This window comes from Sinocyclocheilus grahami, unplaced genomic scaffold (genome assembly GCF_001515645.1).
Source record: "Sinocyclocheilus grahami isolate Dianchi unplaced genomic scaffold, SAMN03320097.WGS_v1.1 scaffold876.1, whole genome shotgun sequence".
NCBI lineage: Eukaryota > Metazoa > Chordata > Actinopteri > Cypriniformes > Cyprinidae > Sinocyclocheilus > Sinocyclocheilus grahami.
Window position 1 is genome coordinate 79,059 of NW_015506055.1, and position 25,952 is coordinate 105,010.

Sequence of the window (25,952 nt, forward strand, 5' to 3'; positions counted from 1 at the left end):
ATATCTATTGTAATTGTTCAAACATCAAGAATGTTGTGTACACATAATTCATGTTAAAATTTAAAATGAAGTGATTTTAGTGTTTTTTCATCTAGATGAATTGGCCATAGCCTTAAATGGGTCCTATTATGCTTTTTTACTTTTTTAATTTTAGGCAGTGTGTAGTGCGTATGTTTGGGCATTAAAAAGATCTAGAAAGTTACAAATCTCAAAGTCCACTCCAAAGGGAGATATTTCGTTTTTAAAAAATCCCTTTTCAAGAACTACAGCGAACGGCTCGTTTGGACTACAGCGTTTGTTTTCCGGGCTTTGTGATATCACAAAGCGGCTCATTAGAATTTCATTACAAATAATTCCCGCCTACAGAAATTCGAATGGTTGGGGGGTGGGGAGGGGCGAGGTTGTGGTTAGAACGCTTGGTTGAGTGAGTGCATCAGACGAGACGAGACGAGACGACAACGAAGAAGTGCTGCTGCAGAGTTAGTGCATCAGAGAAAACCAAGAAGAAGAGCTGCTGGGCTGTAGCGTAAAATTTTTGGCATGTCTAGAACAGCGGTTCTCATTTCCAGTCCTCGCGTACCCCCGCTCTGCACATTTTGTATGTTTCTCTTATTGCTTCATACGTTTGTTATATTTGACTGTAAGTGCCCTGCGAAGTGGACATTACCGGATATTCCTCCATGATTCCAGTTTGAAGGGAGCGTATATGTTCCATACAAAGGGCATTTAAGTGTGCGAGACGTGAATTTAAATTGTATTTATTTACAGAGGTATATTATGTCCCACTTCACGCTTCTCTAGTAAGTTTCGTTTGTGTGTGAAGACGCTGCAGCGGAGCAGAAGCACAAATCTGTAAATGAATATTCCGAAGTGAAGTAAACTTCAACGGATTTCCCCTGCTCAGGGAGTAGGGAGCAATGGACACTGTGTAGGGAGCATGTCAATCGGCACACAGTTCATGCACGGAGCTCACTTCTAACGAGATGATCTGAATCAGGTGTGTTAACAAAGATACCTTTGATACCTTTGATAGATACCGCGCAAAACATGCAGAGCGTGGGTACGCGGGGACTGGAATTGAGAACCGCTGGTCTAGAACAGTTCTTACAAGTATAACACGACGTAGCTGGGCGCCGCGGTCAGGCGACGCCGGTGTGCCTACACTCATAGAAAATAATGTATTTGAATTTTAAAGACGTGGCACGACGCTGCGCTTCTCGTTTTGGGCTTTGTTTGGGCTTCCGAAAGCGGATATTGTCAGGAAACAGTGGTTGCAATTTACTTTTTAACTCTGTTCCTGAGCATTATAACCCCAATTTGCTATTGTGTGCTGCACATTTTACTGAGGACAGCTTTTACAACACGAGTGAGTAGTGCCGGATTCGCCAAAAGCTGTTGTTGAAAGACGGAGCAAGGGGCGTGGCAGTACTGAAACACCGTCTAAGCTGTTCACCAATCACAACGCACTGGGACAGCTAACCAATCACAACACATTCTGTTTTTCGGAAGGCGGACCTTCATCAAAGCCGGAACTAATCGAGCCGTTTGTGCCAGGCTGGAGAGAAAGGTATTTTAATAATGTAAATTATGTGAAAAATAATGTGTTTTTCGAACCACCAAGCATGAGAGCATGTTCTAGTACACCCCCAAAACAAAATCAAGACTTTGTAAAAGAGCATAATAGGACCCCTTTAAGAAATGTCATGTGGTGCGACCATGATTTATATTAAAATTAAATGATTTCCTTAACATAATTAAAACATTTTTGTAAATGTTCTCAGTAATTGAAGTGTTTAGAAACAAAGTATTTGCATTTAATTTGAGTTTTTGTAAATAATGATCTCTTATTTTTGTTCTATAATTTCAGAGTTGCCTTCTTAAATGTAGTTAACAGACTTATTTTTCCTGTAAATTGCATAAAACTGATAAAAAATGTTTTAAAAATACCGTTCACTTAAGCATACTGTAGTGATTCATATTTCAACCACAGAAATGAGATATTTTATTTTTTATTTAATACAGCTATTGCTATTATTGATCGCACTACGTGATGAGTGGTCGCTCCAAATGACACAAAGACCTTATATCATTAAAATCTATTTAAAGAGACGTGTGAAAAGTGCAGCACATGGCATTAACTGCAGGCATTTCTTTAGCCCCAGTTATTTCTGTACTTTGCCCAATATTGGCTGCTCAATTGACCCTTTTTTTTTTTTTTGATTAACAGGCAGTCTGACATATTATAATGCTGAATCCGTCATTTTTGTCCAACAAACAAACCAGACAGGAGAGTAGATTAACTTCGGTGGACTTGAACTTGTTGTTTGAATTTCTTTTTTAAAAAATGACAAAATTTGAACACTGAGACTTTGTTTCATACTAAAAGTAACCAGCTCTGTCTTGTCTGTCAGCTCATTGTCAGTGTCCTCTTTGCTCCGTGATGTATTTTTCAATGCGTGAGAACGTGATGTGTGGCATAAAAGTGCCATGGTTTGTCGGACGTAGCAACAGTAACTAAGGGGAGCAGATCTTTGCGAAAGGTCAATTTAGAGTAGGGGGAGGTTGCTGGCTCAGGTTCTGCGATAACAACATGAACATCTTTCTTATAGTAGAAAATGACATCTGGAGTTTGTGCTAGAGTGCAGGGTCAGAATTAACATGCTGCCTATGGTGAGCGTTTATTTTACTTTGCTTGGCAGTGGAATCTGGCAGAATAGATTTAAATAGTTATTAATAAATAAATAATAAAGTCTAATAAATGCATAATTACCAAACTAAAATGACATGCTCTGAATTATTTATTTTTTGCATTTTTTTCTCAAATTGTACAAAGATTAAACATAAAAATTTATTCCAAATTATACTAAAATAAGATATTTTATGTATATAAACCATCAATTGAATATAAAAGCACAAAAACTGCCAATCTGGGACATATATCTATAATGGAATACACTCTGCAGTGGTTGCACCACATGATATTTGGTTGCACCACATGATATTTTCAAATTCAGTCAAAATTTACAAGCACAGAATTGGCCACCTAAACAAAACAAGCTAGCTTCCTACAAAATGTCACTATGAAATTTATAATGAAAATAAATACTTGCAGAAATAACTTAATAGTCATTGTTTTTTGAGGTCATACCACATGATAACCAAATGTGGCAACTACATACCAGCCGTTAAAAATGTTCTTTTTTTCAAAATTTGAAAGAGACTTATAAACCTGCTTGATGCTTCCATGGGTCCTTAGTAAATTTGTATATGATGCAAAGTCCTATCTTTGAATGGATTTTAACATAAAAGTCCCCAAATGTTAGTTTCTTTATGGTCGCACCACATGATATTTCATAAAATGGAAATCATTGGACAGAGTTTGTTAGTATATTATGATGGAAATATAAATACAAATGCTTTGCAATTTTACACAGGATTACAAAACACTTTGGAAATCATGCCAAATAGTGCATACAATTAATTTGAATAAATTTAGGGTAATTTCAAAGATGTTTACAAAAAAAAAGTTATGGCTGGACGGTCGCACCACATGATATTTTGACACTTTGAATAACAGAAAAATTACAAATAACTAATGTTTTTTGAAAAGTTAAAGTGAGTTCATACATGGGAGAGGCCATTCATATATATGGCATCTTTTTTATGCATTTAAACTAATTTTTAAATTGAAAAAAATGCAATCGGACAGAAAATGTAGGCATCACGTCATATATAGTATACAGAGTAAAGAAATACTTAACAGTTTATTCAGATTCATATCTTTTTATGTAAATATTATATATAATATATTTATCCAGACAAAATTAGTTATGTCAGTTACTAAACTTGATTTACAGTCTTAAATGATCGATTTTACTTGTAGCACATACTTATAAATCTACAGGCATTAAATGGTAATGACCTCAGAAGAAGAATCAAATAAGCTAAATAGCTGTCAATACACAGTTAAAGATATTTGCTTAAGTCAAGAGCAGGTGGATCTTGCCATCTTGGTAAGTTTTCACTGCCATCTGCTGTTCACATTTAAATATACACCAGTTTTTCTCAAGGCTTTTGTCAAGTTGCTCAAGTTGACAGTCACATTAGTATATTAACACAGCCTGATACTGAAGGTTTCTAACATGACAGTTGTCGCAGGAGCATTATTGTATGAGAGAATTGGAGGAATCACAGAAATCTATGCACTTATTTTAGGACTTATTTTAAAGGTAGAAAAGATTTACAATGTTCATGGCATTTGACAAAATGACTGGTGAGCTACAGAACAAACTTGAGAGAAACCATAACTTATCCATATTTTATGAGAGTTAGTTGTTTGGACACAGTATGTGGATTTTATCATTCATGAATGACAACCTAATGGAGAGAGGTGCATTAAGATAAAGCATAAAAAGAAAACATGTTTTATGTATATATATATATGTATGTGACGTGACATGTGGCCAAGTATGGTGACCCATACTTGGAATTAGTGCTCTGCATTTATCCCATCCAAAGTGCACACACACAGCAGTGAACACACACACACCGTGAACACACACCCGGAGCAGTGGGCAGCCATTTATGCTGCGGCGCCCGGGGAGCAGTTGGGGGTTCGGTGCCTTGCTCAAGGGCACCTCAGTCGTGGTATTGAAGGTGGGAAAGAGCACTGTACATTCACTCCCCCCACCTACAATCCCTGCCGGTACGAGACTCGAACCCACAACCTTTGGGTTGGGTCCGACTCTCTGGAGAGATGCTAGATAGCGAGGGGCAGCTTTTCTTCTGAGGAGGTTCTTCATCTTCCTCTTCTTCAGACGAGCTGTCAAGAGTCAAATCAATCACCTCCACTTTTGTGCTGTTGCCTCCACTGTTGCCGTTTGTTTGAGAGTTCTGCTCCAACACTGTTGTACGACATCCACCTGATTACACACACACACACACACACACACACAAACACAAACACGCAGCAGACGGTAAACCAAATATTTTCATGGTGTATGTTCATTTTATATAAGCATGTGTACGGCAAGGCGGGATGGCGTTTCTCAGGGGAAGGTTAATGTCACATCCATTGTTTGCCACTATCGACCAGATCAAGAAACACTCAAGAAACATTTCTCATAATTAAAATGAAAAGCTACTATGAAAAAAAAAATTTCATGACACGCTGATGAATAGAAAGTTCAAAAGAACAGCATTTATTTGAAATTATTTGATTAGATTTTTTATTACATTTTTTGTAACAATGTAACAGTACTGTCACTTTTGATAAGTTTATAAACAAATTTAAAAAAAAAATGTATTACTTAAAAATTATTTAATTATCAAAATACAATGCTGTGCAAAATTACTGTATTAGGGCTTTCAAAATGCCTTAGGCCAATTCTCAATTTTCAAGAACCCAAAATGCATCCTGCAGCACTTCCTCAACAATATGAGGAGATGATCAGCAGTAACTGGGACTGACCATCAATACCATTGTATGAAGCCGACACCTCCTGCACTTCCCTTTTCGACCTCATGGGGGCCCAGCTGCCATCTTCTTTGAACTGGATTTCATCACAATCTAAACAGCTGTTCAGAATCTCCATAAACAACCTAAGGATGGACAGAGAAATGGGTAGGGAAAAGGAGAGGAAAAAGACACAAAGGAGAGATTAGAGAAGAGAGAATGTAAATTTAGGGATCATCCAATCAATGGAAAACAGCTGGAAAACTTCATGCAAAATCAAAATTATATTAGAAAAAATAAATGTGAGTTTATATTGTTACATAAATATTTTGACTACAACTATATATGTGACCCTGAACCACAAAACCAGTCATAAGTAGCACAGGTATATTTGTAGCAATAGCCAACAATACATTGTATGGGTCAAAATTATTATTATTTTTCTTTTACGCCAAAAATCATTAGGATATAAAGTAAAGATTATGTTCCATGAAGACATTTTGTAAATTTCCTACCGTAAATATATAAAAAATAAATTTTTGATTAGTAATATGTATTGCTAAGAACTTGATCTGGACAACTTTAAAGGCGATTTTCTCAATATTTAGATTTTTTTTGCTTTTCAAATAGTTGTATCTCGGCCAAATTGATTGCTTCTGTTGTCCTCATTTGGAAGTCGCTTTGGATAAAAGCGTCTGCTAAATGACTAAATACATTTAAAAAATAAATATAAGTAAATATATATATATATATCAATATCACATAGGGTAAGGATTGTAAAAACAACTTAATTAATTTCTTGTGCTGTTCTGTTCTGTTATTGTTCTGCATACCCGTCAATGATGAGATGTTCATAGGGTGCTTTTTTGTCACATACAGGACACACCCATGTGGGCTTCTTTTCATTCATCTGGATGTAGAGCGTAGCATCAAAACACTGCAGGTGTGAACACGTCAACGCCCGACACGGAATCATTAGCCGCATCTTTCCCAGCTGCGTAACAAACAAAAGCACAGACAATCATGAAGGAATTAACACACACAGACATCCCACATGGAAAAAATCCCTCACACACACACATATATATACATAAACAGATGTAGACTTGGACACAGACCAAAGAATGAAAAGAGAAACATGAACAAAACTTATATAATCATGGCAACATACAACTGACATTAAACAGCCTAATTGTTTTAGACAGATTTATGAGTCATAATATATAAAACGCTCTGAATCTGATTTCATTTTGAGTTTAAAATAAAAAACGTCAGTCTTTGCTTTGTGTGATCTTTACTTTGAAACACTAGAATCTTAAATAATAATATGTTATAAAGCTCTGGTTCTCATAAGGACTTTGTAAGGTCCTATAGCTGGTTGCAACAGACCTGTCAAGTAAAAAAAAAAGCCTTAGTGATAATTAGTTTGGAATTGTAATTAAGAATTTTCTTAGCTTAAGAGGTTTGTTGTAGCGGGTCCTTGGGCTTAAACGAACATGAAGACCAAAAATTGCTCCAAAAATATGCATTATTGTGTATGTGTGTGTGTGTGTGTGTGCATGTTTAACCGAGTGATCGGACAAATAAGATGCTTACCGGACATAATAATGAAACTCTTAGGCTGGTGGTTGCTATTTCACTGTCAGGGTCTGCCGTTAACTTTTCCTTTACTGCAGGACATGAGCAAAAGCACACATTAGCAGCTGAAAACACACAGAGATCTTTACAACTGCGTTGCTATGAAAAAATGGCTTTGAGTTATTAATACAACTGGAGGAATGAAAGAACAATATGGTCACATTTAACCTGGCAATAATAAAGGATTGAACACTTCAATACATCATATTCACACCTACACAACCATTCAGAAGGTTGGGATTAGTAAGATTTTTATTTCTTTTTGAATGCAATGAATATTTTTATACAGTGTGGATACGTTAAATTGAAATAAAGTCACAGTAACCACATTTATAATGTTAAAAAAAGTTTTCTGTTCTGAAATGTCAACAAAGAATCCTGAAATGTATCACAATTTCCCCTAAATATTCCGGAGCACAAGCACAATTGTTTTCAACATTAATAAGAAAAAATGTTTCTTGAGCACCAAATCAGCATATGAGATTGATTTCTGATGGATGATGTGACACTGAAGACTGGAGTAATGACTGCTGTAAATTCAGCTTTGCCATCACAGGAATAAATGACTTTTTAATATATATTAAAATAGAAAATAGTAAAAGAAAATTATTATTATTATTTTAAATTGAAATATTATTTCACAAAATTACTGCTTTATTTCAATTTTGATTAAAAAAAAAAGCAGCCTTGGTGCTGGTAATTAAAAAAAAAAAAAAAATCTCACAATCCCCCACTTTTGAACAGTAGTGTGTATTTATTAAATGGGTTATCGTTGGAAAAATATGATATTCACAGCCATAATCTTCACCATTACACTTTAAAATATTTCTAAAACACTTGTTTGTATTTCTGAAATCATGTGAATAAATATTAGTGCTTCAGAATTTGGTTGAGCTGCCTCAGGCTGCTGTGCTGTAGCTTGTTTACAACAGGGGCATCAGGGCGTTCTTTCAGAATTAACAAGCCTCTTCAGACAGTTTATAGGTTGCTACATAAAATTTTAAAGTATCATGGAAAGTTTGAAGGGCAGATGAGAACAAAGAGCAATCTGTGTAAAGCAGAACTGGGATGTTGCATTTCTGTCAGTGATCAGATCGATCCTAGATGAACTCACACCATGCTATACAGAATAAAAGATTCTGGTATATATACACAAGCACTACTTAGTCTTGATAGGTTTAAGAAAATGACTATTGACTAGTCTATGGAGCACAATTTTTAAGGTTTTAAATTGGATAAAATAATACACCAACAAATTATTGGTCCACAATATAGTGTATCTTTGCCTTGAGGAAGGAACAAGAGGACACAGAGACTATTTCTGTCTGAATTAAACTAGCAATAAAAAAATCCATCTTCATTGCCATTTTTAGATTAGATATCAAGAAAAAAAACTAAATTAAACCTTAACAGAGCTGTTCAGTCACTGAAGTCCTCTTTTAGCAACTTGTTCAAACACAGAGGTTTCAAAATTCACATCTGAGGCAATTATTACAATTTAAAATAACTGGTTAAATATATTTCAAAATAATATTTACCTTTTGTTTTTCAGGATTGATGAATAGACATAAAAAACAGCATTTATTTGAAATAGAAGTCTTTGGCAACAAAGTCCTTACTTTACTTTAATTTAATGCATCCTTGCTGAATAAAATAACAGTAGTATAAATCAAAAGTGTAAATCTGCTATTCTAAAAACCCAATGGAAATTCCTGTGGAAACCCATAGCTCAAAAATGATCATTTTCTCCAGGTTTTAGGACAACAAACAGGACAGCTTCATGTGCATGCTTACTGAGTGCTCTGGAGTGATCTGGATTTCTGATGCCTTTAGCCCGTAGCCTCTGCAAAAGCATTGTAGATGACAGTTGTTTGACCAGGTACACCGCCATAGAGTAACTCTGAGAAAACAATCCAACAATTGATTCATTACTAGAGACACATTGGCACCCCACACTTCAATCCGAAAGAGAAACATGAACAAAACTTATATAATCATGGCAACATACAACTGACATTAAACAGCCTAATTGTTTTAGACAGATTTATGAGTCATAATATATAAAACGCTCTGAATCTGATTTCATTTTGAGTTTAAAATAAAAAACATCAGTCTTGGCTTTGTGTGATCTTTAACTATTCTGCAACACTAGAATCTTAAACAATCTGGCTCTCATAAGGTCCTATAGCTGGTTGCAACAGACCTGTCAAGTAAAAAAAAAAGCCTTAGTGATAATTAGTTTGGAATTGTAATTAAGAATTTTCTTAGCTTAAGAGGTTTGTTGTAGCGGGTCCTTGGGCTTAAACGAACATGAAGACCAAAAATTGCTCCAAAAATATGCATTATTGTGTATGTGTGTGTGTGTGTGTGTGCATGTTTAACCGAGTGATCGGACAAATAAGATGCTTACCGGACATAATAATGAAACTCTTAGGCTGGTGGTTGCTATTTCACTGTCAGGGTCTGCCGTTAACTTTTCCTTTACTGCAGGACATGAGCAAAAGCACACATTAGCAGCTGAAAACACACAGAGATCTTTACAACTGCGTTGCTATGAAAAAATGGCTTTGAGTTATTAATACAACTGGAGGAATGAAAGAACAATATGGTCACATTTAACCTGGCAATAATAAAGGATTGAACACTTCAATACATCATATTCACACCTACACAACCATTCAGAAGGTTGGGATTAGTAAGATTTTTATTTCTTTTTGAATGCAATGAATATTTTTATACAGTGTGGATACGTTAAATTGAAATAAAGTCACAGTAACCACATTTATAATGTTAAAAAAAGTTTTCTGTTCTGAAATGTCAACAAAGAATCCTGAAATGTATCACAATTTCCCCTAAATATTCCGGAGCACAAGCACAATTGTTTTCAACATTAATAAGAAAAAATGTTTCTTGAGCACCAAATCAGCATATGAGATTGATTTCTGATGGATGATGTGACACTGAAGACTGGAGTAATGACTGCTGTAAATTCAGCTTTGCCATCACAGGAATAAATGACTTTTTAATATATATTAAAATAGAAAATAGTAAAAGAAAATTATTATTATTATTTTAAATTGAAATATTATTTCACAAAATTACTGCTTTATTTCAATTTTGATTTTAAAAAAAAGCAGCCTTGGTGCTGGTAATTAAAAAAAAAAAAAAAATCTCACAATCCCCCACTTTTGAACAGTAGTGTGTATTTATTAAATGGGTTATCGTTGGAAAAATATGATATTCACAGCCATAATCTTCACCATTACACTTTAAAATATTTCTAAAACACTTGTTTGTATTTCTGAAATCATGTGAATAAATATTAGTGCTTCAGAATTTGGTTGAGCTGCCTCAGGCTGCTGTGCTGTAGCTTGTTTACAACAGGGGCATCAGGGCGTTCTTTCAGAATTAACAAGCCTCTTCAGACAGTTTATAGGTTGCTACATAAAATTTTAAAGTATCATGGAAAGTTTGAAGGGCAGATGAGAACAAAGAGCAATCTGTGTAAAGCAGAACTGGGATGTTGCATTTCTGTCAGTGATCAGATCGATCCTAGATGAACTCACACCATGCTATACAGAATAAAAGATTCTGGTATATATACACAAGCACTACTTAGTCTTGATAGGTTTAAGAAAATGACTATTGACTAGTCTATGGAGCACAATTTTTAAGGTTTTAAATTGGATAAAATAATACACCAACAAATTATTGGTCCACAATATAGTGTATCTTTGCCTTGAGGAGGAACAAGAGGACACAGAGACTATTTCTGTCTGAATTAAACTAGCAATAAAAAAATCCATCTTCATTGCCATTTTTAGATTAGATATCAAGAAAAAAAACTAAATTAAACCTTAACAGAGCTGTTCAGTCACTGAAGTCCTCTTTTAGCAACTTGTTCAAACACAGAGGTTTCAAAATTCACATCTGAGGCAATTATTACAATTTAAAATAACTGGTTAAATATATTTCAAAATAATATTTACCTTTTGTTTTTCAGGATTGATGAATAGACATAAAAAAACAGCATTTATTTGAAATAGAAGTCTTTGGCAACAAAGTCCTTACTTTACTTTAATTTAATGCATCCTTGCTGAATAAAATAACGGTAGTATAAATCAAAAGTGTAAATCTGCTATTCTAAAAACCCAATGGAAATTCCTGTGGAAACCCATAGCTCAAAAATGATCATTTTCTCCAGGTTTTAGGACAACAAACAGGACAGCTTCATGTGCATGCTTACTGAGTGCTCTGGAGTGATCTGGATTTCTGATGCCTTTAGCCCGTAGCCTCTGCAAAAGCATTGTAGATGACAGTTGTTTGACCAGGTACACCGCCATAGAGTAACTCTGAGAAAACAATCCAACAATTGATTCATTACTAGAGACACATTGGCACCCCACACTTCAATCCGAGCAACATTTTGTAACATAGTAACATCTTATTAAAACAGTATGCAGTCTATATATATTTTAATGTAAGTTAACATGCGAAATATGTAATAATTTATGGAATAACTTATTAACCATAACATCACAGTGAGACCATGCAATACTAATGCTAGGACATAACAGAGTGCAAAAACCTACTGCAGAGAAGAAGCTTCTTCTAGGCATCCTTTATTTATATTTTCAGGTCAGTTCTTACATCATCGTTTTATCAGTGCCATATGAACAGGTTCTATAATAAAGAGCCCTTAAGATTCAGTGAGAAGGTACAGCTCATATATTTTTCACGACTCCTGAGCAAGAGTGAAAAATTTAAGGAATCTACCACAGATAGTACCAGGATTGCTCAGCCGAGGTAAGTTATACGATAAGGAATGACATCATTCATGAAGCTGAATATTATATGTAGATGCAGGATTATGCGCAAGAAGATGAATATGTTAGCTAATAAGATATAGGGATCTGTGGATGAAGTAATGAACTCCTGTCTGCCTACAGTAGTCTCAAAGTAAAACAGTGATGTTTTGTTTTTTTCCAAATCTTTTTCTTAATATGCATTAACTGCTAATGGTCAAGAGCATTCATCCATCACAAATGCATTTCCAGAACATATCAAAGGTAAATGAGCATTCACAAAGATCACAAATTATTTCAGATAATGTATAAAACTGCAGGGAAATATTTACGATTAGCACAGACCACAACACAGAGAATAGACAAAGCATTTAAATTACTAATATGCAAGTTAATTAATTTCTGTTTTATGTCTTTCCATCAATACTCTACAAAAAGTATTTTTGTTTTTCTGAAAAATGACTGAAATAAGGGCATCTGCAAGAGTGATTTTTATTTTGATATAAATTTTTTTTAGCTGTGCCTCAAAACGCCACTCCGAGAAAATACTAAAATACGACATACATGCTGACCTTTTCACACAAACAGCATTAAGCCGATGCGATAATTGACCATCATGTGACTGCAAATGGCTGCAAGACACGTATGGGGAGCTAAAAATAAATGTTGATTTCAACAAAAGTTCCTATAATAGGGCTTGCTTGATTTGTCTTATTAGACCACAAATTACTTTCCATCCTTTCCCATAAAAGGTGAAAAAAACACTATCAAACAAATGTTGCAGTACTTGTATTCACAAATCAGGAGAGGGAGGGATTATTATTAACTTACACGTCCAATTTCTGAGGTCCAGGACACTACGATGGTGTTGGGGACAGTTGTGGACAGTCTGATCAATGAGGTAATGTTGATGGGTCTGCTGGGCCTCTTTGGTTCCACGCCATTTTTGGTAGGAGGCAGATATCCCTGGTGAAAAACAATAGGAAAACAACAAATGATGAACTTGTGTATTTCATTAAAATAAAAATATTTAAAATCATTTTTTGTTTTAAACAAACAGCGTTGTGAAAATGTAATTTACTGTAGACGCCAACAGTGTCTCGACCATGTGTCTCAGATTAGAATGATGGATAGATGGACAAATGGACTGTAGTTTAACTTACTGGGAGATTACACGGTTTCCCATTGACTTTAACGCAAAGATTAGGGGGGAAGTGGTCCTCCTGAGGGCAGCTTGTCTCTGATAGACAAAACCTGGATTAAGCAGAAAACAGCAGTCTAGTGCTCTGAAGTTTTATACAGTATCATATTTATGCAAAACGTTTCAGTGTATCAAAATGTGAATAACTTACCGTAACTGTACTTGCACTGTAAAGTCACATTTGGTCCCCGATATGTCCCTATACAGAGAGAAATTCGAAAACTACTAATTTGAGATAATAAATGAGTCCAACATGACATCACACAATCAGTGCCTTATAGACACTCCTCTTCTTATTTTGGGATTTTGCTTTGTAACATCATTATATCATTTCTGAAGGAAATGTTATGAATAAACAGACTTACATTGAGCTGCTGACTTGTTGGACCTGCTGTGGCGTCAATGCAAATGCAAAACATGTTTCCTGAAACCTCTGGCTGTTATCTGAAGCTGCAGAGAGAGAAAAATCCAGACAAGAAAAATAACTACATGGAAACAACCTTACATAAAACATAAATTTGCATAGTTCACATCCAATGCTTACTGTGAACAAATCCCAACAGAACTGTAAATGACTTTGTGCTGAGTAAAAGTTTCATATAAGGTTTGTGGGCTCTGAAACAAGGAACAAGTTTAAATATGCAAAGTATTTCAACCAATCCTAATTATTTAGATAAAGTCTTTTTTAATGTTTCATTCTCAATAGCAAAGCAAGATTCTTATCCTCATAATTCCACCCATATGTGAGGGGGCTACAATCAAAGCTCGAAGAGTAAGATTACAGTCTTCTCCCCAACTCTGATCCATGTCCAGCTTAAATAACATCAATATTCCTTCAAAAAAACTTTTTCTAGGAATGCTCATATCATTCCCACTCAGTTCATTTCCATTGTCATCGAAGGGAGAGACTCAAGCTGTTTTTTTCCAAAGGTTCAAGGACAAGATAAACAATGTGTCAGAAACCATTATGGTTACAGGCGGCACTCTAAAACGGTTTCTATGACAGAGTGCATGTTTGAAAACTAAATACAGACTGTGTGAGGATTGTTACTGATTGAAAACATTTGTTGTTGTGCTACCATATTCAGCCTGCAACAAGTCATGCAAGTCTTTAGGGACTGTGCAGTTAATTACACTCAGTAACAATAAGAATGCTATAATAACAGACTGCAAATCACAGATCTGCACACTGTAACCGATTTTTGTAATTTGAACAGTATTTTACTGTAATATGTACAGTAAGATACTGTAAAATGTGTATACAGTATTTTACTGTAAACAGCAAAGGATTATTGGAAAATATACGGTCACTACTTGCAATTTAAATCAATTTACAGTAGTGAACTTGCCCGCGAAAAACTGACCAATGGCAAGGGAGTTCTTTTTTGACTGTTTGGTGGAAGTGGCCGTGAAAGGACAAAAGAGAAATGCACCATTAACTCGACAAAAGGTTAGTATATTATTTCTTTTTTATGCAAAACTGCGATATTTTAAGATGTTTTCACTTGTTAACAGTCAACTAACATTATTCATCGTGTCATTTATCATGTCGGGAGTTGGAACCTTTTTTTCTGACTGACGGCCGGAATGCCTCCAAAAGGCTGATAACATCGACTAGTGAGTAAGTTAAGGTCACCTATATTAGTCTAAATAAATCTTAGTTAAACCTGCTGCCCTTTAATGCAAGTTAGCTCCTCTGGCGAGTCGTTATTTAACCTCATCAGTGAATTAACGTGAAATACTGTGGTAAAGTGCGTTAGGCAAGCCACTGTTTCAGTGGAGATTCTAAACAGTATTTTCTAGTAATTCTTTTGTTTGTTATTTTCAGATTTCTAGTCTGGATGTAGTCCGCAACATCAGAGGTGTATTTTGGATCCTCTTCTTGTGAATGCCATAGTATCGATGATAACGTCAACTGGTAAGTTAATAATGTCAGTTAGCCGAAGTTAACTAACTTAGTTGAACAAAGAGAAGCATAGTAAGTTATCTTCTCTACTCTGCCTCTTTATCTCAAGTAAGGTAATTCTCTTCAAATGCTATTTAAGTCAGAAAGTGTGTACCAATGTCGTATGTAACTTTAGAGACGGTCCCTAAATTCAGTGACAGACGTAACGTTAACATAAAACAGCGAGCTAACAACCTACTGAGAAAAACGGAGTTAAGAAACACCACTGTTAAGAACATCTTTTGTATTTTATTTTCAAGTTTGTGGTCATGTCGTCTGCATCGGAGGTGTATGTGAGTCTTGTGATTGCCGTAGTAGCGGTGCTAACAACAGGTGAACTTCCATAAGCTTAAAGGTGCAGTAGGAGATCTTGGAAAATGCTAACATTAGCCAGATAGCACTGAAAGCGAACGTCCCACCCTCCCTGCAAACGCCGTCCAAAGTCACACCCCCTGAACACATTTTCACTCACAGACCAGAACACCAGAGACAACATTACAATAGGCTACATCAGCGGTTCCCAATTCCAATACTCGCACCCTCCTGATCTGCACATTTCAGATGTATCTCTTATCACGTCCGACGTTTGTTTTATTCGACCGTGAGTGCCCTGGGAAGTGTACATCACCGGATATTCCGCCATGATTCCAGTTCGAAGGGAGCGTATATGTTCCATACAAAGGGCATTAAAGTGTGTGAGACGTGAATTTAAATAGTATTTATTTACAGAGGTATATTATGTCACACTTCACACTTCTCTGTGTGAGAAGACGCTGCGCAGCGCAAATCCGTGAATGAATGTTCCGAAGTGAAGTAAACTTCAACGGATTTCCCTTGCTTCCCTTGCGCAAGGACTGGAATTGGAAACCGCTGGGCATCATGTGTCATTCACCGGTGATAAAACTTTATAGTACAGTTAGTAAAAGTACTACAAAACCATGAAGGAATATCGGCTTGTCTATATAAATACAGATAAATACATTAAGACCACTTAACTTAATGATTGCTATCTTGATGTGAAGAGACTTTCAACCAGCATAACAGAAAAGGTTTCTGAAGACAATCACCTATTGCACCTTTAACTAACGTTAATGTTACTAAATTAGCCAAATTATCCTCTAGCTGCTGTTCTCCACTAATTCACAGAACAGGTTGACTTTTTAAAGAGAGGAACATGCTAGCACATGTAGAAGATTCTGCAAAATTACAGTCACTGCAATCTCAACTAGATGAGTTGTATTCAGAAAAAGCAGATGGAGCTTATATTCGATCATTCGGTGAATTGAAAAAGGAGAAAAAAGTTCATCATATTTTTTCGGCCTTGAAAAACAAAGACAAGCAAAGAAAAAAAAACGTAAGCTTAAGATTAATTAAATTATAACATGATCAAAAAGTAATTCAAAATGAAATTTTGCTTTTCTATACTAAACTCTATAAATCCAATTATAAAAAAGCTGACTGTGATTTTTTATTTGTGATTATAAGAGATAAAGAACATAAACTGAATGTGGAAGACAAATTCTTAATTGATGATGAGTTGACTTTGGAGGAAATGGATGTAGCTTTAAAACAAATGAATAATAGTAAATCACCAGGTATAGATGGTTTAACTAATGAATTTTTAAAACATTTTTGGAAAGATATTAGGAAATTATTGTATAATGCATTTTTAGAATGCATTCAGAAAGGAAGCTTATCACCTACTATGAAAACAGGTTTAATAACCTTGCTACCTAAACCCAAAAAATAATTGCTATTAGATAATTGGAGACCAATAACTTTATGCACAGATTATAAATTACTTGCCCTGGTGTATGTTAATTGTCTTAAACATGTACTTGGGGAAACTTGTAGAGGGGTATCAATCAGCATTCATTAAGGGAAGATATATTCAAAACCATATTAGACTAATCCTGGATATGATCGACTATTAATCACTGATACAATCAGAAAGCCTCATTTTATTTATAGATTTTTTTTTTTAAAGCATTCGACACAGTGGAGCATGAATTTATATTTACGACGCTTAGAATGTTTGGATTTGGGGAAGGGTTTTGCAAGGTTATTAAAAAGTTCTATAACATTATTTATAGTTATACATCTCTTAATCCAGGTATGACTCCTAGAATTGAAATTGTACATGGAATTAGATAAGGATGTCCAATCTAGTGCTGGGCGGTATGACCAAAAATTTATATCACGGTATTTTTCAAAATTATACCAGTTTCACGGTACATGATGGTATTTTTATTTTCAATGCATGACTGGGTGTTAACCATATTTTCTACTGATTGAGAGAGGAAATACTGCAGTATATTGACTTAGAATGCCCTATTTTACTGTCATGATGAGTGAATATTGTCAAAAAATACCACACTAAATAGTGACTAAACACGACCCCTTTTAATACATGTTAACCAGGAGTTACTCTCATTTATAATCGCGGCTTCGTCTGATAAAATCAAAATGCATCTAAATTTTTAATGAAGAAAATATAGAATCCATTCCTGTTAAATATGAAGTAAAATCCTTGGGTTTAATAATGTCTAAAGAAATACATGCAAGAGAATTAGTAAACATAGAAGAGAGAATTGACAGTATGAAAAAAATCCCTTAATCATTGGCTAATGAGAGATATGTCTATTATGGGCAGAATGCTCTTGACCAAAGCAGAAGGCATATCTAAACTAATTTACTAATTCACTAAATAAGTGTGTATTCAAGAAAGTTGGAGGGTTAGATTTTTTGCTGAAATGTGATTTTGAGGTTTCCAAATTGCCAGTTAAGCTTTCAAAATTCCACAAACAGATTTTGTACTATTGAAAAATGATATTCGCCCAAAATGTTACACCGCATGGTTCTACTTTGTGGAATAACAGAACTATTACAATAAATAGATAAACAGTATTTAAACAGGAGTGGTATGAAAAACATTTTTTTTTATATGTTGATCTTTTAGATCCAATTATTCAACATAATTGTTGAAATTTTAGATAAAATGTTCCTGTAGAGAATTTAATACTTTGTGTAGAGACATCCCTCTTGCTTTAAAACAATTAATACAAAACACTCTTACATATTCAAATGTATCTGTTAAATTGCCTGAGTTAAAGTTTGGAGAAGTATATATTGGGGACAAAACAAATGCAAGAACAAAGTAATAGGGAATGTATTCAAATGTAAATTATATTCAGATTTCAATAGACCTTCAAAATTAAAACTATTTGACAATGAAATATTTAAAAACAAATTCTGTAATTATCTTAAATGGCCAATTCTACCTAAAATGAAGGATATTCAGTTTAGGATTATTAATAATGTGTATCCAGTTGCCGAAATTTTACGGAAAAGATTCTGTTTTGAGCTAGATCCTTGTGTTTTTTGTTTAGAAGAGCCTGAAACCATTGAACATTTATTTTTTCTTGTCCAGTCACATTGAAGTTTTGGCAGGATCTTTACAGCTGGCTAAATATTGATATCAACACTAATATTCCATCACTAAATTTGTTTCAGGTTTTGGTTTATGCAGATGGTCTTTTGAAAAACATGTCATTGATGTTAAAGGGGTCATATGATGCGATTTCAAGTTTTCCTTTCTCTTTGGAGTGTTACAAGCTGATTGTGCATAGATAAGATCCCTGAAGTTGCAAAGACTAAAGTCTCAAAACCAAAGAGATATTCTTTATCAAAGTTAAGACTCTGCCACGCCCCCCTAAAACGGCTCGTTCTAACACGCCCCCACATATCTACCTCACTATGTGGAAATATTAGCATAATGCCGCCCAAATGTGCACGCAAAGAAAGAAGGCGTGGTTTCAGTAACCGCAGTTAGTGTTGAAGCAGCATGTCAGGGAGACGCTGTGTGTTTCAGTGCGAAAGCAAAAGCACTTTATTTGGCCTTCCAGAAGTAGATGCATTTAGGAATCTTTAAGATTACTTACAACAGAACAGCAATGCATTTTATGGACGACCGTTTCGTGAACCTAGGAGAGGAGGTAATTCTGACTTTGCTATGACAATCTGGCACTTCTGAATCAGCTACTGTTTTGTTATTAGTTCAAGTATTTGCTATTGACTGTTCAAATGCGGAGTTAATGCGTTTAAATTTCCTGCTTCTTTGTGAAGCTGTTTTTCAGGTTGTTACTGTTTTACTTTCTCGACACTTGCTGCACGCTGTCCCCCTCCCGGCTGCTTTTATTCTCGATTCGTTTTATTTTCTCCGTTGCCTTCATTTGTCTTTTCCCTTCTCGTACACGTACAATACATCATCCTGTTGACAGGTCTATTGACTTTGCTTTATTTCATCAGCATACACCAAAAAGAGAGAACGTTCTCTGAATATGAGTGTGTGAGGCATCGTTATGGAGCTAATTACTTTCCATTTAACTATGAATATTGACCAGGGCCGTGCTGATGAAAGGCCAAACAAGTGCCGCTATACACCCACCTACACAGTCACCCATTTTCACAGGCCGTACCTTCCTCTGGCCCTTTCGTTCCTGCTTTGCTTGCATTCAATCTGTCTCTTGTTATCTCCTGTACCTTCATCAAATCTCTCACTTTCCTTAACATGAAACAGCAGGGGTGCAATTAAACCTGGAAAATCGGCTCAACGACACATAATTAGCCTGATCTCTATTCTCACACTCAACACTGGGGAGGTAAAAGACGAGAGAGCTAGAGAAAGAGAAAGATGGGTGTTGAGATGGAGGGAAACAAAGGGAGATTGATGGGGAGAGGCGGATAGGGGCATATGAGAGAGAGAGAGAGAGAGAGAGAGAGATTGAGAGATTGAGAGAGAGAGCACAAGCACAAGTTCCCTCCCCCAGGTCTAATCTAAAAATAGCACAGCAGTCTTTATCATCTGATTTGCTTCAACAGTTGGATGCAAAGTGGACGTGAAGGCCTGTGTGTTACAGTTTGTTTTCTGACAAACCTTCCCATTTATCTGCATGCACCTAATTAACACAGACATAAATTCTGCTCTGTAGCCATGTGGGGGGCAACAGTATCTAAGAGTGTACCTTTCTTAGCATTCGATTATAAATGTGAAGCCAAACCAAAAACCCGAAGATATGCATGAGTTTTTATGTATGACGAAACGGTGTGCTTATTCTAACAAATACTTTCTCATTGGTAAAGACATTTGTTGCTGAATTTAGATTAGAATGGGCTAAACAAGCATTTGATTTTCTCTTTCACAGGAGGGTGTCTTGTGGATTAGACTCTTTATTGTGTTGACTGCACGGCTGGCTGTGTGTTGTGTGATTGATAGTGATGTCTGTGTGTTTTCATTCTTCAGAGAGGCTGGCTGAGTCATGATTCTGGATACTGAGTTAAGTAGTTAGACTGACACTCACTGCAGCTGCACAACTTTGTGTGGAATTGGCGCAAAATCAAACCAACAAACCAAAATCTCATATCACGATACGAGTAATAATCCAGATAATCCAGTTCAGGAATGCACTAATATAAAAATTCCAATAAGATAGTAATGGAACGGAATAAAAATGGAAGGCACTTCATTTAATTTACATTATTTTAATTTAGAAGCATGGATGGTCAATGAAATACATACTTTTTTTCATCATTGTTACATGATAGGTTAAATCTGGTCTGAAAATCTGGTCTTTTGGAAGAAATTAATACTTTTATCAGGGACGCATTAAAATTCAAAAGTGACAGGTATGACATTTATAATTTCTCAAAAGATTTCTATCTCAATTAAATTTTCCACGACAATATTAAGCAGCACAACTGTTTCATTATTGATGATAATTAATAAGAAATGTTTCTTGAGCACCAAATCACAATATTAGAATTGTTTCTGAAGGACCATGTGACACTAGAGACTAGAGTAATGGAAAGAGGGAACAAGCATCCCAGCACTGATTGCGAGAGCAATTAATATTACATGTATGTGTTTATTTTAGCAATGCTGCAGTCACTCATCAGCATATCAAACTGCATATTACTATTAGTAACTGTTTTATTTAGTCATGAGCTTTATGGGAAGCCAAACACTTCGAAAACCAAGCAAACCAACATCCACGAGACCCACATGACTGTAAGCGGATCTGTTTACACGCTCGACCCACTAATAGTGCGCCTGAGATCAATTTAGGTATTCGTGTAAACATTTAGTGAGTGATGTTTTGTGATGTTTCAGTGATGTTTGACTTTAGTGTGCCCACACACACACACACACAGCCCCATACTAAGGGTTTGTAGATCATTCATCTTAATGAAAACACTGCTAAGATACTCTAAACCCGACATACACACCAATAAAAATTCCTCTCAGTCTTTCTGCAGAACACTAAGACAGAAAGGGAAACACAAAGAAAAGGAGAGACAAAGAGCAAAACAGAAAGGGAGACAGCTGTAACTAATACTGAATTATCTACTAATCTGTTACTTTCTGTTTAAATGCGATCTTAACTTCGGCAATGTTGTATTGTTTGTGGTAATTAAAGCTAATTTCAATTGGAAATAAACTGAGAGACAAAGCGTCTTCTAGTGTTGAGCTGATGCTGATGCTCTAAATCTGTTTAACTAATTTAATTTACAAAACTATTCTGATATTGCTGAAATTGTCTATGATGCAGTCTTTATTCAGAAAGTGTATATACTGTATTGTTTGGTTCATAACTGAAGGATGCTCACCACATTGCTCTCAATGTGTGGGAGTACATTCATGCTGCTCGCAGCAGCAAGACACATCTCTGCTAATTAATAAAAGACACTGACATCCTTTCTATGATGAAAATACATCTAAAAATGGTCCAAGTTCTTTAAATGATCCTACATGCCAGCATGCCAGAGAGTGATTGAGATAATGATTAATGTATGCATAGTGCATGGATAGCTCCTATGAGAGCATATTAATGATGATTATGTGATTATGACGAACAAATAAATACTCGCTTCCTGTGGCGTATGAGGCAGGGGGGCAATGCTATGCTGTTAGAGACAAATATGTTGTTCAAGCACAATGACAATCACACACATGATCACACGAAAGGACAAATAATCCAGGAAAAAGAACTCTAAATGGATTTGAAGTGGATTCTAAACGGATAAAGACTGTGTCTGTTCCCCGAATAGTGAGGTCAAAGTATAAATTTAATGCAGGATCTAGAAAAAATCTGATCGTGATTAAACCAGAAAATTTTTAAATAAATGAACAAAAACAATTTTTAAAGTTTAGGCTCCTAAACATTAGATCACTCGCACCCAAAGTAGTTATTGTAAATGAAATGATCACAGATAATCGTTTTGATGTACTCTGCTTGACTGAAACCTGGCTAAAACCTAATGATTATATTGGTCTAAATGAGTCTACTCCACCAAGCTACTGTTATAAGCATGAGCCCGTCAGACTGGTCGTGGCGGCGGTGTTGCAACAATATATAGTGATATTCTCAATGTTACTCAGAAGACAGGATACAGGTCTAACTCATTCGAAATACTTCTGCCTAATGTTACACTGTCAGATATGCAACAGAAATCTATCGTATCTCTTGCTCTGGCTACGGTGTATAGACCACCAAGGCCGTATACAGATTTCCTAAAAGAATTTACAGATTTCCTCTCAGACCTATTGGCTACTGTTGATAAAGCGCTAATTGTTGGAGATTTTAACATCCATATTGATAATACAAATGATGCATTTGGACTTGCGTTTACTGACCTAATAAACTCTTTTGGAGTCAAGCAAAACATCACCGGGCCAACTCATCGTTTTAATCATACGCTAGATTTAATTATATCGCATGGAATTTATCTTACTGATATAGATATCGTACCTCAAAGTGATGATGTTACTGACCATTTCCTTGTATCTTGCTTGCTGCGTATTACTGATATTAACTATATGGCTTCGTGTTATCGTCCTGGCAGAACTATTGTTCCAGCCACTACAGACAGATTCACAAATAACCTGCCTGATTCATCTCAACTGCTCTGTGTACCCATAAATACACATGAACTAGACGAAATGACTAGCAACATGGGCACTATCTTCTCTAATACTTTAGAAGCTGTTGCCCCCAACAAATTGAAAAAGGTTCGAGAAAAACGTACTGCGCCATGGTACAACAGTAATACCCATTCTCTCAAGAAAGAAACTCGTAGTCTTGAGCGCTAACGGAGAAAAACTAACTTGGAAGTTTTTAGAATTGCTTGGAAAAACAGTATGTCCAGCTATAGACAGGCTTTAAAAGCTGCCAGGGTCGAGCATATCCAATAACTCATAGAAAATAACCAAAACAATCCAAGGTTTTTATTTAGCACAGTGGGAAAAGCTAGTTCATGCATTCATGACCTCTAGACTGGACTATTGTAATGCACTGCTAGGTGGTTGTCCTGCATCTTCAATAAACAAGCTACAGGTAGTCCAAAATGCAGTGGCTAGAGTCCTTACCAGGTCAAGAAAATATGATCATATGGTAACACTTTATTTTAGGGTCTCTTAACTAGTTGCATATTAGCATGCATATTACTAGAATATTAGCCATTTATTAGTAGTAATCAAGTACATATTAATGCCTTATTCTACATGACCTTCTTCTACATCCCTAATCCTACCCAATACCTAAATTTAACAACTAGCTTACTAACTAGCAGCAAATTAGGAATTTATTGAGGGAAAAGTGTTACCGATCATATTACCCCAATTTTACAGTCTCTGCACTGGCTACCTATTAATTTCCGTATCAGTTACAAAATATGTTTTTGTTTTGTTTTTGCTTTTTTTCCAAAAAAAACCAAAAACAAATTACAAATGTTGCACACCCTAAACTTAGGAAGTGTATGTATGGAAAGAGCAAAGTGTCCACCTGAGTTAATTTTATTTTGACGAAAATCACCTAAACATTTTCCGAATTTGTAAGTAGGATGTTCCCAGGAGGACTTAAACAGCATTTAGTAGGGTGTGTATTAACATAATTAATTCTACCATTACTTTAAAGCAAAGGGAAAATAAGAGAATCAAAACACAACACACTACTATCAAAGAACAAACAAAGAACAGACATGCTAAATAGACACATCATCACACAAACATTTAGCTTGAAACAAAATTAGCTATAATAAATAAAATGGTGTCTTTAACCGCGCTAACACCAAACCTACAGATCTGTTCCAAGAGACTGAGCTGACTGACTTACTTAAGCACTTGCAATGAATGAGATTGAATGCCATTGGAATATAATCTATGATTCAATAAAGCTCAATGAAAGTTGAAATATGCACAAACTGATCAAACACATCATTGTTTTACCCAGACTGAAGGTATAGGCTTATTTAGCTAACGTTAATGTCTAGCCACATATCTAACATGTTTGCTTATCTATTCAAAACTGCTAAATTTACACTTTACTTTATTACACAGCAAGTCTAGTATATTGCTCTCTTTAAAAAGCCGTACGGTCACGCTAGTACTGCTGGGACTGTGTTGTCTGTTCTGCATATCACCTTTCACATGTGCAATTCAAAACCTACGACTGTGAAACAAACTGTGAAAAGTTTCAGTTGGTGTGTGATCCAAGCACCTATTTACACCACTGAGAACATGACTCTGAACTCAAGACATTTAAAAGGATTACTCTAATACAAAATTAAATGCCAAAATCATTATAGCCTTTAAAACAAAGAGAGAGAAAGCAAGTGAAGAGACTATATTAACAGTAACATCATATTGTGTGTAAACAAATTGAATTATTACCTGCAGCATTAAATTGAAAAATTGTAACACCTTGAGTATAGTTGCTTTGCTCAAGTTGAAATACACACAGCCAAAAACACACTTCATATGTTCTCCCATCTTAAAGAAATCTCCAGAGCAGACATTTTGCTCTAACTTTAGATGTTTTAGCACAGTACACCCTGAATAGTCTATCTATCAGCAGGCTGATATTTTATACATGAGCTGTGGGGTGTATGCATTTTTGGGGTGGAAGCTTCATAGGTTTGTGCATTTATGAGTGAAGTAGATGAGTGTTTGTTTGCTGAAAAAGAATTGTGCAGAGCCTCTTAAAGAAGAAGTTACAGGTCTGTGAGAGCCAGAAATCTTGCTTGTTTGTAGGTGACCAAATACTTATTTTACCGAGGAATTTACCAATTCATTCTTTAAAAATCCTACAATGTGATTTTCTGGATTGTTTTTCTCCTTTTGTCTCTCATAGTTGAGGTATACCTATGATGAAAATTACAGGCCTCTCTCATCTTTTTAAGTGGGAGAACTTGCACAATTGGTGGCTGACTAAATACTTTTTTGCCCCACTGTACATGTTTTGTTACTATAACCTAGTTCTAGAAGTCATTTGCATTTAGCAGTGAGTGCTCTAGCACAGTCTCATCCATGTGTAAGTATACTGTTGTCCAGAACTCATTCCTGAGGAACAAAGGAACAGTTGAAAATCGCTAAAGTAAGCAACATTAGTGATTCAGCTAAATAAAAGCTTAATGACTGTTACATGTCTTCTAACAACTTTCACCTTAGTGGAAGATTTACCATTACAATTAGCTCTAAAACTAGAAGTTTTTATTCTTTTACACCATTTTTCCAGAACAGTGGCAAGACATTCTTTAAACAAAGCTACCAAAGAAAAAATATACAAAACAATGTCATGGTGGGTCTCAGCAATCTGTACATGATGCTGCCAGAAAAACTACATTTTAGCATATTTTATGTAAAAAAAAAAAAAGTGATCAGGTCTGTAAGAGTTGCATGTTATTTTTTATTTAGTACTGACCTTTTATTTAGTACTAACCTTTTTTAACATAAAATACATTTATTCCACAAGAGAAAATAATAGTTGAATTTATAAAAATGACCCATTCAGAAGTTTGCATATGGTTGATTCTTAATACTGTGTTGTTACCTGGATGATCCACAGCATGTTT

General features: G+C 35.4%; 1 protein-coding gene across 1 annotated transcript in view; it reads right to left on the minus strand.

Moving 5' to 3' along the window:
- Nucleotides 1–4,363: 4,363 nt before the first annotated feature.
- The window catches only part of LOC107563476 (E3 SUMO-protein ligase PIAS1-like), a 66,465-nt gene continuing 44,876 nt past the window's right edge, over nucleotides 4,364–25,952 (minus strand). The window contains exons 3-12 of the mRNA XM_016248364.1: nucleotides 13,465–13,549; nucleotides 13,251–13,298; nucleotides 13,062–13,152; nucleotides 12,730–12,864; nucleotides 11,340–11,445; nucleotides 9,504–9,577; nucleotides 6,289–6,449; nucleotides 5,471–5,601; nucleotides 4,725–4,922; nucleotides 4,364–4,377 (exon numbers count right to left, since the gene is read on the minus strand). Of these exons, the coding sequence (XP_016103850.1) occupies nucleotides 4,364–4,377; nucleotides 4,725–4,922; nucleotides 5,471–5,601; nucleotides 6,289–6,449; nucleotides 9,504–9,577; nucleotides 11,340–11,445; nucleotides 12,730–12,864; nucleotides 13,062–13,152; nucleotides 13,251–13,298; nucleotides 13,465–13,549 (1,043 nt within the window). The remainder of the gene's footprint in view (nucleotides 4,378–4,724; nucleotides 4,923–5,470; nucleotides 5,602–6,288; nucleotides 6,450–9,503; nucleotides 9,578–11,339; nucleotides 11,446–12,729; nucleotides 12,865–13,061; nucleotides 13,153–13,250; nucleotides 13,299–13,464; nucleotides 13,550–25,952) is intronic.